This window comes from Perca flavescens, chromosome 12 (genome assembly GCF_004354835.1).
Source record: "Perca flavescens isolate YP-PL-M2 chromosome 12, PFLA_1.0, whole genome shotgun sequence".
Taxonomy (NCBI): Eukaryota; Metazoa; Chordata; class Actinopteri; order Perciformes; family Percidae; genus Perca; species Perca flavescens.
Window position 1 is genome coordinate 27,953,596 of NC_041342.1, and position 13,553 is coordinate 27,967,148.

Below are 13,553 nucleotides of genomic sequence, written 5' to 3' on the forward strand. Positions count from 1 at the left end.
CTTGTTTGCAATGGCGGGAAAAAGGACGTAGTGAATTGTTTTGATGGATATGTGACATGCCAATTATCAACTATATCAATTAAACATAAAAAAAAATAACTTGCTTGTGTAATGAAAGACTCAACTCTGTAAAGCCTGTTAACAGATGGACCATTCGTATGGTTTACAGACATCCTCCATGCGTTTCTCTATCACGGTCTTATTTTGCACGAGTAAAATGTTTGATAAAGACCACCGTCTGAAAATGATCTGAACAGAGAAGGTTGAGTTTGTTTACACTTTTTTTTTTTTTACACTCCAGTATTCAGATGCAGTGCTGTCACTTCTTGTTCTTGATCCTTGATTTATAGTTAGTTTGGAGAGAAACTAAAAAAACAAACAAAAAACAAACATCTTTGTTCTTTAGTCTTCACTTCCCTGTAAAGAAGACAGAACACAATTTTCCTCCTAAATTAGTTGTATTGATAAAACGCCTCCACAAAGAAAATATATACAAAACATCAGCAATCAAACAGCAGAGAGTACATGCTGCCTTGACATTTGATACAGAAAATCTGCTGTCGACCTTACAAAACCATAACAGTTTCACAGCGCTCTAAAGCATTTTGGCGGTTGTACCATTCATCATTTTACACACAGACATCAAGCTTCTGGTCTGGAAAACAGTCATAAATTACATTGATTGATTACTGTTCGATAAACCCAACGTCCGCATCTTTCCATACTGTTACACCTTTTAAGTCATCAATCAAAAAAAAAAAAAAAAAAAAAAAGGAAGAACATTTCTTCCATTAAAAAAAATTTAGACAAGAAAGACTGATATCCTGTATATACAAAATAATTCTAATGACCATCATAGACTAAGAGGAGGAACATGACAAATGACAATTAAGGCATAGTTTATTTAGTCTTCAGAAGACAATCTCTTCTTTACGTCTGTAAAAAGTCAGGGGCACATCCAATGAGCAAAGTTAGCTTTTGCCGGTGTCGCCATTTCAACATGGATCGACAAAAGTAACCGACAGTGGAGCTTTTTCCTCGTGAAATATTAACACGTGACGTTCAGTTTCTAATGCTACAGCTACTGTGTGCCAGTCAACAGCAGAGACGGACTACTTCAGCACTTCATCCTAAAGCTTTTAGCTTCTGGTTTATTGAGGAGTTCATACAAAACAGTATGCACTACACCGTAACATCACTGATTATCAAACTACTTTTTGGATATTACCAACATGGTAAACATTAAAATCAAGTGAATATTTGTGTGTACTTTCAGTATTTGAAGAGAAACATGTACATGTATGCACTCTCAGCCTTCAGTCAGTAGAAACTGGCCTTTTTAAGGTGGTGTTGGATCATGGCAGATAAGGAGAAGTTAAAAAAAAAAAAAATAATCATAAAAAACTGAAATATTTAAGAGTTGGGGAGGGATCAGAAGAAAGAGATTCATCAGGAGAGGGAGGGGATGGGGGAGTTCACAGAGTCCAGGGGTTCCCAGTGACAGTTCATCATGGCGTCGTAGAGCTCCTCGCTGCGCTGCATAAAATCTTTGTTCCACTGCTCCACGTCACATTCAGCTATGGGCTCTGGAAAACACCACCGAGCAACCATTTACACATTCACAGCATATGCTCATTCACAGTATATGCTCATCTGTGCATGCAAACAAAAAGGGCACAGACTAAAGTCAAAGCAATAACACCACCCATACTGTAGAACAGTGACACCTTATTAGCTGACCAGATTGTAATGGGCAGGGCCCTGAAGTTGTGGATACATCAAGTCATATCTGTGGGTCCTTGGCTGATACTATGCCTAAAGACAAGGCCTCAATCAACTGTTTAATGCTAATTACCATTAGATATGTAATAAACATAACTAGTTTTGGGAAAATATAGAAATGTCTGACTTAAGGTTGTCTAAACATGAAGCATCTAAATTGGCAACACAAGAATGTGTCTACTAAAGGACTGACAGACTATCTTGTATGATTATAGTGGGACACAAAAAAAAAAAAAAAGAGCAATTTTTAATGATAAAAAGAGGGCCTTACCTTCAGAATTATCCTCATCATTATCCCCACCCTCCTCGTGGCCCTGCTGGGAAACCCATTAAACGTTTGGAATTATTTCTGAGACACTGTCTGTGAACATTTATCACATGAAATAGAAAGAAAAAAAAAAAAAAACACTGGTAATCATGCTACAAGACCAAAAAGATAATATATCTAAGCAAGGAAATAATACACAAAGGTTGTAGTAAACACTTTGACTTTTGGTACAAACTTTGGTTACACTTTACTTGAAGGTATCTACATAAGAGTGACATGACACTGTCATGAATGTGTCATAAACAATATAAACAAGTCATAAACATTTATGACATAACACCTCTTTTAGTAAGGTTTTTGTCATAAGAAGTTATGGTTAGGGTTCATGTGTTATGACTGTGTCATGTCACTCTTACTCTTATGTAGATACCTTCAAGTAAAGTGTTCCCCAAATTTTTGTTACATTCACTGTCAGTTTTTTTTGTGGGTAGAAATATTGATACAAAACTGCGAGGTTGTCAGGCAACCAGCTGAGGCTCCAGGGACACACTGTGCCCGACAAAGACATAATCCAGCACACATCTCCCAGAACACCACAAAATGTTACATTTGGACAGAGGGAGGCTAGTAAATAAATGATCGTATTTCTCAAACTTTTCGTACACATATAAAATGATTTATAAATAAAAAATGAGACTTGTTTAATAAGAATTTAGCTTATTCATCAGGGCTACTTACTGACCAACAAGAGCTGATCTCCGTTAACTTCTTGCAGTAAACTTGAAGTTGTGCCCTCATAGTGATGTTGGCTAGCCTAGAAATCTAGAGTTTCGGAGTTTTGTAAGTTTAATCTATCAACTAGCTCCGCTACCTTCTTGGTTGCTCTGCCCGGTTGTAGCGCTATCCTATTGCGTGCAGAGGGAATTTGAAAGACAACCGTTTATCCCGCCCCTCGGATTGAGCCCAGCCAATGGGGAGTCCCCAGACCCAACATCTGGATGTGGGTCTGGCTTGTCAGGCTAGATGTTGTGAGCTTCACAAACTTTTGTGTGTGACCGCACAGACACTAACTTCTCAACCAATTCCTATAAGCATGGGTGTCACAGCATTTCCCTCACCTCTACAGCCCCGGACATGTCAGTGGACATGGGTGGCACCCCCATTGGAGGTGGTGGCATCATGTGACCTGGTGGGGGGTATCCATAGGGCCCATAGTTGTAGTTGTAGCCAGTGTTGTAGCCAGTGTTGTAGCCGCTGTTGTAGCCGCTGTACTGGTCATAGCCACCCCACTGAGCGTAGTAGCCCCCCTGAGCCCCGCTGCCCTGGTTGCCGTAGTAACTGGACTGGGATTGGTTGTAGTTGCTATGGTAATTCTGGCCCTGGCCCCCGTGGTAGTTGCTCATCTTCTGGCTGCAACAGAAGAAATACAACAAAAGGTGGCACATCTTTTTACGATGAGGTGCATTAAATCTTGTGTTGACTTCGGGTCACATTGACCCGTTTTAAATTTTTGTTTTATAATCAGAAAATATGGGACGTAGAAATAAGCGCTGAAAATGTGTAGAAGAAACATTTTACAATTTAAAACGTTTAAAAACAAACACAAAAAAAGTGTTTTTTTTCAAGGTTGACAGGAAGACACCACAAGGGTTAAATCTTGGAAGATATTTCGCCACGTTCCATCATGCTTCCTGGTCAGTGTCTTACCTCTTTGCTACAGCGACGCTGAGTCGGAGCGGCTTCCCCCCCAGCATGGTACCCTGGCACTCCTCGATCGCCTTCTGCTGCTCGCCCTCCTCCCCAAACTTGACGAAGCCGTAACCTCTGCGGGCGAAAAGACAGTTACACCTCCTCTCCACACCGACACACACTCCATACGTGGCATTGCAGCCACTTATAATGAGAAACAGAATATAATGGGTATTATTATGGTAGAACTGAAACTTGTTGTTTTACTTTTAACATGAGGTAGCATCACTTGAATTGTGAGTTGCTCTTGCTTAGCCTATATGGGGAAAACAATAGTTTTAGCATAAGACGGCAAGCAAACATTTCTTCACCTTTTTTTTTTTTTTTTTTTCCTTCTCGAAAATAGATGAAGATGCACTGGTGGTCAACGTCCATAGCATACAATTACACCACAGAAACCAGAAAACATTTTTCTATTATTGTATATTTCTCACAATAATATTGAAACCAGAATTGTATACAACACACCAAGGAAATAATGTGTAGTTTAAGAAATCATCTGATGTCAAACTGAATACTTCTAACATTTCTGAAGGCGTGTCGCTGTCTGGTCCCCCTCTCCGGGGCTGACGTACCTGGAGTATCCATACTGGTCAGTGACTACTTTGGCTCCCTTGCAGGAAGGGTACTTCTTGAAAACTTGGTGCAGTTGGAAGTCGTCCACCTCGGAGGCCAAGTCGCCCACAAACACGGAGTACTCGGGCCTGAGAGAAGAGACAGATTTGGATCATTTAATCTTACTCTTTATACAACGATACCTCTGTCGGGCATTAAAAAGGGATAGCTGGGTTTGTGGAAATATTTTACTAGGTTTGCCGTGTACCTAAAACCAGACAAATAAGTACCTTTCTTATGACTGAAGAAAATTGCTTAATTTCTTTAATAGCATAACTAACATTAGCAGCATGCAGTTTTGTACCATCAAATTAAAAAGGTGCTCTAAGTGATGTCACGTGTTTTTTAGGCTACAACATTTGTCACATACAGCAAACATCTCCTCACTATTCACTAGCTGCCTGTCCCCTGAACACACTGTAAAAAAAAAAAAAAAACACCACGAAACCTAATAAACAGTGTTCCGGCCAATAACCGATAAGGATTTGGGGGTGGGTTGGGGGTTAGTGGGCGTAAGGGAGGGGGAGGGGACGGGATGAGGAGGAGGAGGGAGGGGCGAGCGAGCCTCCGTTTTGTTTGACAACACTTTGAACGTCAACAAGAAGTGACATCTGCTCAGCATACCGTTAAACTGGAAGCAGAGACCTAATTGAGATGTATAGGATTTTGTCTGAATTTGAGTGAGAGAATAATCCTACAACTTCCTCAAAACCTGTACTACGCTTTTCATTTCCTGTTGTCTAAAGACGTAGCCAAAATGTTCACTTTCAAACACAAATGACCAAAATTAAATGACGTCGTCGCAGTGTTATAATTTCTATAAAAAGATATTTTGTTACTGCATTTTTTTTCTGTATTGAGGGATAGGAAATAGGTCTTTGAGCATTGGCAATGACTACTGTATATATTATCGTGAATCCAATTATGGTGGAATCCTATTGTAACAATATGCTGTTAAAAGAGTACTCCACCGATTTAGCACTGCACTCCTATAACATAAAAAAGATCAGAACAGAGATGATGGGATCAGCAAGGCACCAAGTACTAGAAGATGTTATCGTTTCTATCTTCCATCTTCATCTGCAGATCTCTTAATGTTCCATTATTCTAAGTAGTTTGAACCACAATTTATTTTTTTGTGTTATGTTAATTTACTTTGAGTGCCTTCTTAGGTTCTATAGATTGATATAGATAATAATAACATAGATAATAGGTTACAGTAACAAGAACAGCAGATTTGTTTACTTATACTACTAAAAGTGGGTAGCATTTCTTAACTTACACGGAGACTCAAACAGTAACATGCAGAAGTTGAGTGTGCATCATATCTTACCCTGCCTCTGGCCGCTTGCCGTAGGTGGCATAGTTTAGCTTGAACTTCCGAGGCTGCACAGGGAGAGAGAGAACACACACACTCAGCATACCTCAAACACCAAAAGACGTGTAGTATAGCACTGATATTGCTGAAAAAATAAAGAGTGGAGTTATTGTGGTTGTTATTTAGGTTTACATACCTCCACCACCCAGACCAGCCTTTAGCCCATTCCTCAGTTAGTTCCTACCAGAGACTCTATTCACCAGCTTCAAACAAAGTACATTCATGTACAAGCAGCCTCTCAGCCACCTTCAGCAGGCAGCAGGTACAGGCCGGTGGACAGGGGAGCCCAGTAGCTTGGCCAGCTCACAGGGGCCAACAGCATTTCTAATTCAGTTAGCAAGCAGCTAAAGCTCACAACTTTACACACCACTTGAGACTTAGAACATTTTCAAGCTGGCATGACTTGTTTCATGGTTTTACATCACCAGACCCTTAAGAAGGCTTTTAGTGCGGCCGATATAGAATTATAGTTTCCCATAGTATAATATCTGTAACTGGTATTTAGCATTGCTCTGTAAACGTTTTATTTTAAAGTTACTGTTGTAACAAGGGAGGACCAAGACTAGTGGAGCTTCACTATCCACAGTCAAATCAACAATTAAATACTGCTTGATAATCATGAGTCTAATACTGGGGGGGAAAAAGGAAGGCAGTATTAAATTGTCAAAAGTATATGTATATTTGTGGAGAAACAATAATTATAAATGTATATAATATAAGGATTGCATGAAAGATATATGAGTAAGTATTTTGAAATTACACCATAGAACTGACCGGGTTTGATCCAGGAACCAGTTTTCCGTTCAGTCTTTGGACACAGCGGTCGACACTTGCTTCATCTGCCAGCTCCACAAAGCAGTATCCAGCTGAACCCCTGCACACGAGGACAGAAATGTTAGGGACAGAAAGAGAGAGAGAGAGAAACCATTTTCTATAAAAGCAATCTCAAGAAGCCAGACAAATTATATAGCCATCAACCCTGCTGTCACGTTTTGGTCGAGAGTGACGGGATAGGCTTAAAACCGCACCTGGTGTTGACCACTCACAGGGTTCATAGATTCTAGTGGAGGTGATTTAACCCATAAGCAACAGCTTTCAACCTCTACTAAACATTTTTCTATGGGGAATCTTAGCAGCACATCAAATACTGTAACAGTTGTCTTCAAAGCTCTAACACAGGGGCTGGTGTATGGCATAAGGTGCTCTGTATATCCTACCCTGTTATCCTGTGAGTGATGATCTTGACTCCAAACGGCGATTCTCCCATGGCGCTAAATGCCTGCTTGATGAAGGTCTCATCCATGTATGGGTCCAACTAAACACACATGAAAAGAAATTTGACATGGATGACATATACTTTAAGCCAACAACACATGTTCATAATAGTAAAGAAGTATGCATCTTTGTAACGTAAAAACTGTATAAAGTAAAAAATTATGACACAACCAGCATGGTTAATGGTCCTAACGCTGATTGATGCTACACAATCAGCTATGAAGTGTTTTAGCAAAAATGCTTAAAACTAATTACAGCTCATTACTTTTAGAATACTCCAAACAAATGATAATGAGCCTTTTTCATGACATTACGGACATTTCAAATTGTTACAGGGTGTAACTAATAACATTGACAGCTCTGTTCCATTTAGTCTAGGTGTCCCAAACATCCATACAAGAGTAAGAGAGCCTGCCCTGCACCTTGTGTGTTTTTGTGCATTTCCGTCAGTATTGTGACATCTTTATTTATGTTTTGAATTACAAAGTGCACGTGTACTGTAAGAGTATTGGGGAGCATGTTGTGATACTCTATTATGCTGTCTTTATTTAAGATTTCAGGGGTAGCATATTTCGATAGACCAATATCTCCCATCAAACAATGCTCCCACGCATGTGCAGAACCGCTCGGTAGCTCATTTCGACAGATAACGCATATCGGCCGAACACAGGACATCAAAAAAACATAACAAATGTTAGTGCGCCATTACTAAGGTAAATAAACTCCAACATATGCCAATTTTGAGTTGAGATAGTTCTTTAAATCGCTAGTGCACGTGCATTAGGACCCGTACAATTCTGCATATCAGCGTTGTTTTAACTGTAACGACCATTAGCTCGTAGCAAGCGTAACGTTAGACTGTAACGTTAACGTTATATAAAACAGGGTCCCAAGTGACTTGGTTGTTCACGTTAACGATTGCCTCAAGGTGAAAAGCTTAGCGGGCAAGTAAGGGGTGTTTCGATGAATAATTTCACCACCAATGTGCCACTATTTGGTTTTAATAAAATGCGTTTTACCAACGAAGTGCCACAGAACAGAGTTTAGCCTAACCTTTTACGGCAGGGGTCACAGTAACCGAGCTAGCAACCATCGTAGTTACGTTAGGTACGCTAGCTCGCTAAGCTAACGTTCACACGCCGTAAGAAAACAGGCTTCAAACATACATCACCCATCCACAGGCTCGTCTGTCTGTTAAACATCTTGGATTCGGGACGGAGATGAAACTGTAGAGGGGTCCTTTGGTGTTTGATGGGGGTGCAAAAACAGCGAAATTTCACAACGTTAAAAGTTCTCCACACGCTCACTCGGAACGCTCTGAACACATCGGTATGTGGTTCCGCTTCCCTTTTCAACAAGCTGTGACACTTCCGGTGTTGGAGTTCTGTCTACCCGCCGGTTTCTCTCGTCTCCCTCGTGGGAGGAGCGCGCACAGCTACAGCGAAAATGTACAGCTGCAGGTTACAGAATTCTTACAACCTTGTTATCAGTCCTGTAGATAGGTGAAGACATGTTCCAAACACACATTTTCAGTAGCTCCCAAATTGTGTTTAGTCCCCTTTTGTCCCAGTTTGTTCCTTAATCACTATCTTTCATTAATATATTGAAAACAAACAAGGTTAGCAGATACATAAACATAATTATCACTTAGCCTAAATCATTTCCTTTTGAGATAAACACTCTTCTGGTGGTGAACGGTAGCTACCTGCAAATAAAGTTTAACAGGAAAGTATTGACAACCTGGCTGAACGAGCGGCACTTTTCTTTATTAACTGCACTTTACAGGGGAAATTATTAATGTTATGGACTCCACACGAACGGTACGGTCACACATGATCATGAGGTCATTCCACACTGACCATCTAACCTTAATAGCGCTAGTATTGACGTTTTAAATCCGAATTGTCGTTTTCCAAATATGTGGAGAATTTCAGCTGTAGTACTCGCCCTTCAAAACAGGTCCCACCGAGATTTGAACTCGGATCGCTGGATTCAGAGTCCAGAGTGCTAACCATTACACCATGGAACCGGTACGGTGCGATTAGTGCTGCGTTTACAGACATTTCGCTTAGGGTGGAAATGCCAAAACTGTGCAGTTGTTTTGGTTTTAAAAGACAATTATGAAACTGATTATTGAGGCACACTAACTGTGCAAAGATAAACATGGGTAACCATCACACTGCACTGGCTGAAACTGCTAATAAAACAATTTTTTTTTTTTGATAAAAAAGAGGCATGCATAAACACATATCTCTACGTAATTTAGTTGATAAAAAAACTTGGGCCTAAAATAACATGTAGGGCGGCCAAATGCCTTTTAACATACCTTTTTAGTACATGGAATACTAAGCCATTAAAATAATAATTGTTGGCATGATTTTATAAATATGTTTTTAATGTTAAACATATATGTTCACAGTGAATTATTAATCTGTGGATAGCTATTTTAGTAATTATCTTTTTTTTCACAAATAGGCTGATTTATATTTGCTAATAATATGTTGGATTCATGTTGAGACATCTTCATCTAAAAAAACAAAACAAAACTGGTGGCCTCCCTGCAGTAACTCTGAGGACCCTCTAGGGGTCCCGGACCTCCTGTTGAAGATCTCTGGGTTAACAGCACCGGTTTTATGACGGCATTCTAGATCAGATTTATCGTTCTCAAAGTATGTGGACATTAATAAGAGAACTGACTTTACCATACTTTATTCATGAAATTAATTAATTATTTGAATTTTTTTCTCTACTCATGAGATTAATAAGATTACTTTGACATTTTTTATTTCCAGAGAAAGTGCATTTTGTTATGTGGAGGAATTGAGTTTTGACTTTGTTGTTTGACATTTAATTTGTCAGCTGTAGTAGAACAACACCAGAAGGATTCACTAGACTTCCCCCTTCAAAACAGGTCCCACCGAGATTTGAACTCGGATCGCTGGATTCAGAGTCCAGAGTGCTAACCATTACACCATGGAACCGCTACGGAACGACTAGTGCTGTGTTTACAGACCGTTCGTTTAGGGTGGAAATGCTAAAACTGTGCCGTTCTTTTGGTTTTAAAATACAATTATGAAACTGATTATTGAGGCACACTAACTGTGCAAAGATAAACATGGGTAACCATCACACTGCACTGGCTGAAACTGCTAATAAAACAGGATTTGTAAAGATTGAATTTTTTTTTTAGTACAAGGAATACTAAGCCATTAATATAATAATTCTTGGCATGATTTTATTAATCATTTTTTAATATTAACATACATAATTATCAATCTGTGGATAGCTATTTTAGTAATTATCTTTATAGGCCAGTAGGGGAAAGTGGGTTGAGTTGTGCCAGTTTTTACTCAAAGTGACTTTAAAGTGAAGCCATGACAGTAATGCCCTCAACTTAAGGATGTACATATATTTCAGGATGTAGTGCATCCCTGATAACAATAACGGTAACGATGCGGGGTAAATTGTGCTTTTGGGGGGAATACGTTGGGGTAAATTGTGCCAGTGATTTCTGAAGTAAAACAGAACATTTTAATGTTATGAAATGTAATGCTATATGAAAGCAAGACAAATGCAATACAAAATTACTCATTTAAGGTTATTTAGATATTGTGACCCTATTAAACTGTTGGAATAAGTCATATTTTGTAGTTTGGGAAAACACAAAAAACTTAAATACACAATATGTGATATTTGTGAATCATTTCAGGCAAAAAGGCTTTGGCAATAGATGCCTGTTTACATACATAGAACGCTGTCTGTCAATTATGTAACATATAAGAATAAAGTGACTAGGCTAATTTCTAAACATCCTATTGTGACTTAGGCCACTTGAAAACTTAATAAAACGTCTCTTTAATAACATAGTGCAAACTCAAAACTGAAATCAGTGTTAGCTAAATTAAACAAATGGCAAGTAGGCCTAAATCAAACACTGATGAGGCATGCCCATCTCCTCACTTCTCCAGATTATCCCCTGTGAGTATGTAGGTCTAGGTGGTCTGGATCTGGCCTACTACTTAACATCCTTAACTTCCTCATTAACCCTTTTACTGTTGATTGTTTGAAAGCCCCTCTAGGGACAAATGAGTGAAAGAGTGGCCACAACCGAGTACAACCAGACCTAAAAAGGATTGTGGATAACAAAGACTGTCAGGTTTCCCACTGAGTCAATCTAAGTAAGAAAAAAAAACCTATGAAAACTTTTCTTTCCAGATAAATTGCATCCAAAGTACGTTTTCTTCCGTGGAGGAATTGAGTTTTGACTTTGTTGTTGGACATTTAACTTGTCAGCTGTAGTAGAAGAATACCAGAAGAATTTCCTTAACCACGCCCTTCAAAACAGGTCCCACCGAGATTTGAACTCGGATCGCTGGATTCAGAGTCCAGAGTGCTAACCATTACACCATGGAACCGCTACAGGACAGGCGCTGTTGCGTTCAGAGACAGTCTGTGTAGGGTGGGAAATGCCAAAATGGTTTTATAAGACAATTTTGAAACTGATTTTTGATGTTCACTAACTGTGCAAAGATAAACATGGGTAACCACCACACTGCACTGGATGAGACTGCTAATAAAACACATATCTCTACGTAATTTAGTTAATAAAAACTTGACAGTCGTCTTGAAGGTGGAATCATTATTGAGCGATATCATCTAGGATTAAATGTTATTGACTAACTAAATCTCCTTTGACACTCCCACATTAAGTGCAAGTTCCTAATATCTCATATGATGTGTCTTAAGGAGTCAAATACAAAACCTATAGAGAAATTGACATCAAAGTAATGGAATGATGTGCACAACTATATTGGCATAAATGACAATTTTACAATCCATAAAATCACCGGGTTAGCAAAAAAAAGCACTTGTTGATGGACTTATTTTGTCACAGAAGAATTGTGTTCGTGTTTTACCAAAAGGAGACTTATAACACCTGTAATATGTTGAAGATCTCTGGGTTAACAGCACCAGTTTTATGACGGCATTCTAGATGAGATGTATCGTTCTCAAAGTATGTGGACATTAATAAGAGAACTGACTTTACCATACTTTAATCATGAGATTAATTAGAATTTTTTTCTTTCCAGATAAAGTGCATCCAAAGTACGTTTTCTTATGTGGAGGAATTGGATTTTGAATTTGTTGTTGGACATTTAATTTGTCAGTTGTAGTAGAACAATACCAGAAGGATTCACTAGACTTCCCCCTTCAAAACAGGTCCCACCGAGATTTGAACTCGGATCGCTGGATTCAGAGTCCAGAGTGCTAACCATTACACCATGGAACCACTACGGTGCGCCTAGTGCTGCGTTTACAGACTGTTCGTTTAGGGTGGAAATGCCAAAACTGCGCCGTCGTTTTGGTTTTAAAATATAATTATGAAACTGATTATTGAGGCACACTAACTGTTAAAAGATAAACATGGGTAACCATCACACTGCAATGGATGAGACTGCTAATAAAACAGGATTTGTAAAGATTGATTTGTTTTTAATTCAAAATAAGAGGCATGCATAAACACATATCTCTATGTAATTTAGTTGATAACAACTTGGGCCTACAATAACATGTAGGGCGGCCAAATGCCTTTTAACGTACCTTACGTACCTTTAGTACAAGGAATACTAAGCCATTTTATGTTAAACATACATGTGGCACAGTGAATTATTAATCTGTGCATAGCTATTTTAGTGATTATCTCTATAGGCCAGTAAGCCTATCATTAAGGTTTTTTTCACAAATAGGCTGATTTATATTTGCTAATAATATGTTGGATTCATGTTGAGACATTTTCATCGAAAAAAGAAAAACACTTTCAAAAAATTAATAAACTGGTTGCCCCCCTGCAGTAACTCTGAGGACCCTCTAGGGCTCCCCGAGCCGCTCCCGGACCCCCTGTTGAAGATCTCTGGGTTAACAGCACCGGTTTTATGACGGCATTCTAGATGAGATATATCGTTTTCAAAGTATGTGGAAATTATTAAGAGAACTGACTTTACCATACTCTACTCATGAGATTAATAAGATTACTTTGACATTTTTTATTTCCAGATAAAGTGCATCCAAAGTACGTTTTCTTATGTGGAGGAATTGGATTTTGACTTTGTTGTTGGACATTTAATTTGTCAGTTGTAGTAGAAGAATACCAGAAGGATTCACTTGACCTCGCCCTTCAAAACAGGTCCCACCGAGATTTGAACTCGGATCGCTGGATTCAGAGTCCAGAGTGCTAACCATTACACCATGGAACCGCTACAGGACAGGTGCTGTTGCGTTCACAGGCTGTCGGTGTAGGGTGGGAAATGCCAAAACTGTGCCGTTGTTTTGGTTTAAAAAGACAATTATGAAACTGATTATTGAGGGAGAAACTTGACAGTCGCCTTGAAGGTGGAATCATTATTTAGCGATACTAGGATTAAATGTTACTGGCTAACTAAATCCAGTAACACTCCCACATTAAGTGCAAGTTTCTAATATCTCATA

General features: G+C 39.0%; 1 protein-coding gene and 5 non-coding genes across 8 annotated transcripts; all 6 read right to left on the minus strand.

The window, feature by feature from the left end:
- Nucleotides 1–439: 439 nt before the first annotated feature.
- Nucleotides 440–8,507, minus strand: trnau1apb (tRNA selenocysteine 1 associated protein 1b). Of its 3 annotated transcripts, none has more exons than XM_028592423.1 (9): nucleotides 8,234–8,507; nucleotides 7,010–7,107; nucleotides 6,567–6,666; nucleotides 5,748–5,800; nucleotides 4,375–4,503; nucleotides 3,758–3,874; nucleotides 3,169–3,460; nucleotides 2,054–2,096; nucleotides 440–1,586 (listed from the first exon to the last, which is right to left on the minus strand). In XM_028592423.1, the coding sequence occupies exons 1-9, from the start codon at nucleotides 8,267–8,269 to the stop codon at nucleotides 1,450–1,452; spliced, it is 1,005 nt and encodes a 334-aa protein (XP_028448224.1). In that variant the 5' UTR covers nucleotides 8,270–8,507; the 3' UTR covers nucleotides 440–1,449. The 3 variants fall into 3 exon arrangements, with proteins under 3 accessions (XP_028448224.1, XP_028448222.1, XP_028448225.1); XM_028592421.1 differs by having other exon boundaries at nucleotides 2,054–2,099; nucleotides 8,234–8,506; XM_028592424.1 differs by lacking the exons at nucleotides 7,010–7,107; nucleotides 8,234–8,507 and having other exon boundaries at nucleotides 2,054–2,099; nucleotides 5,748–5,995; nucleotides 6,567–6,653.
- A 517-nt stretch (nucleotides 8,508–9,024) lies between these two features.
- trnaq-cug (transfer RNA glutamine (anticodon CUG)) lies at nucleotides 9,025–9,096 on the minus strand. The gene has a single exon. It is a non-coding gene; the product is annotated as a tRNA-Gln (tRNA).
- Nucleotides 9,097–9,976: 880 nt separating this feature from the next.
- trnaq-cug (transfer RNA glutamine (anticodon CUG)) lies at nucleotides 9,977–10,048 on the minus strand. Its single transcript has one exon. It is a non-coding gene; the product is annotated as a tRNA-Gln (tRNA).
- A 1,362-nt stretch (nucleotides 10,049–11,410) lies between these two features.
- trnaq-cug (transfer RNA glutamine (anticodon CUG)) lies at nucleotides 11,411–11,482 on the minus strand. Its single transcript has one exon. It is a non-coding gene; the product is annotated as a tRNA-Gln (tRNA).
- An 803-nt stretch (nucleotides 11,483–12,285) lies between these two features.
- Nucleotides 12,286–12,357, minus strand: trnaq-cug (transfer RNA glutamine (anticodon CUG)). Its single transcript has one exon. It is a non-coding gene; the product is annotated as a tRNA-Gln (tRNA).
- Nucleotides 12,358–13,249: 892 nt separating this feature from the next.
- trnaq-cug (transfer RNA glutamine (anticodon CUG)) lies at nucleotides 13,250–13,321 on the minus strand. The gene has a single exon. It is a non-coding gene; the product is annotated as a tRNA-Gln (tRNA).
- Between the last annotated feature and the right edge of the window lie 232 nt (nucleotides 13,322–13,553).

Coding starts and splice junctions, on each gene's coding strand:
- trnau1apb (XM_028592421.1), bottom strand. CDS start 8,269: ATGTTTAACAGACAGACGAGCCTGTGGATGGGTGAT. Junction 4,504..5,747: donor GGCAAGCGGCCAGAGGCAGG/GTAAGATATGAT, acceptor CTCTTCTCTCAG/GCCCGAGTACTCCGTGTTTG. Junction 3,461..3,757: donor AGCGTCGCTGTAGCAAAGAG/GTAAGACACTGA, acceptor CTTCTGTTGCAG/CCAGAAGATGAGCAACTACC.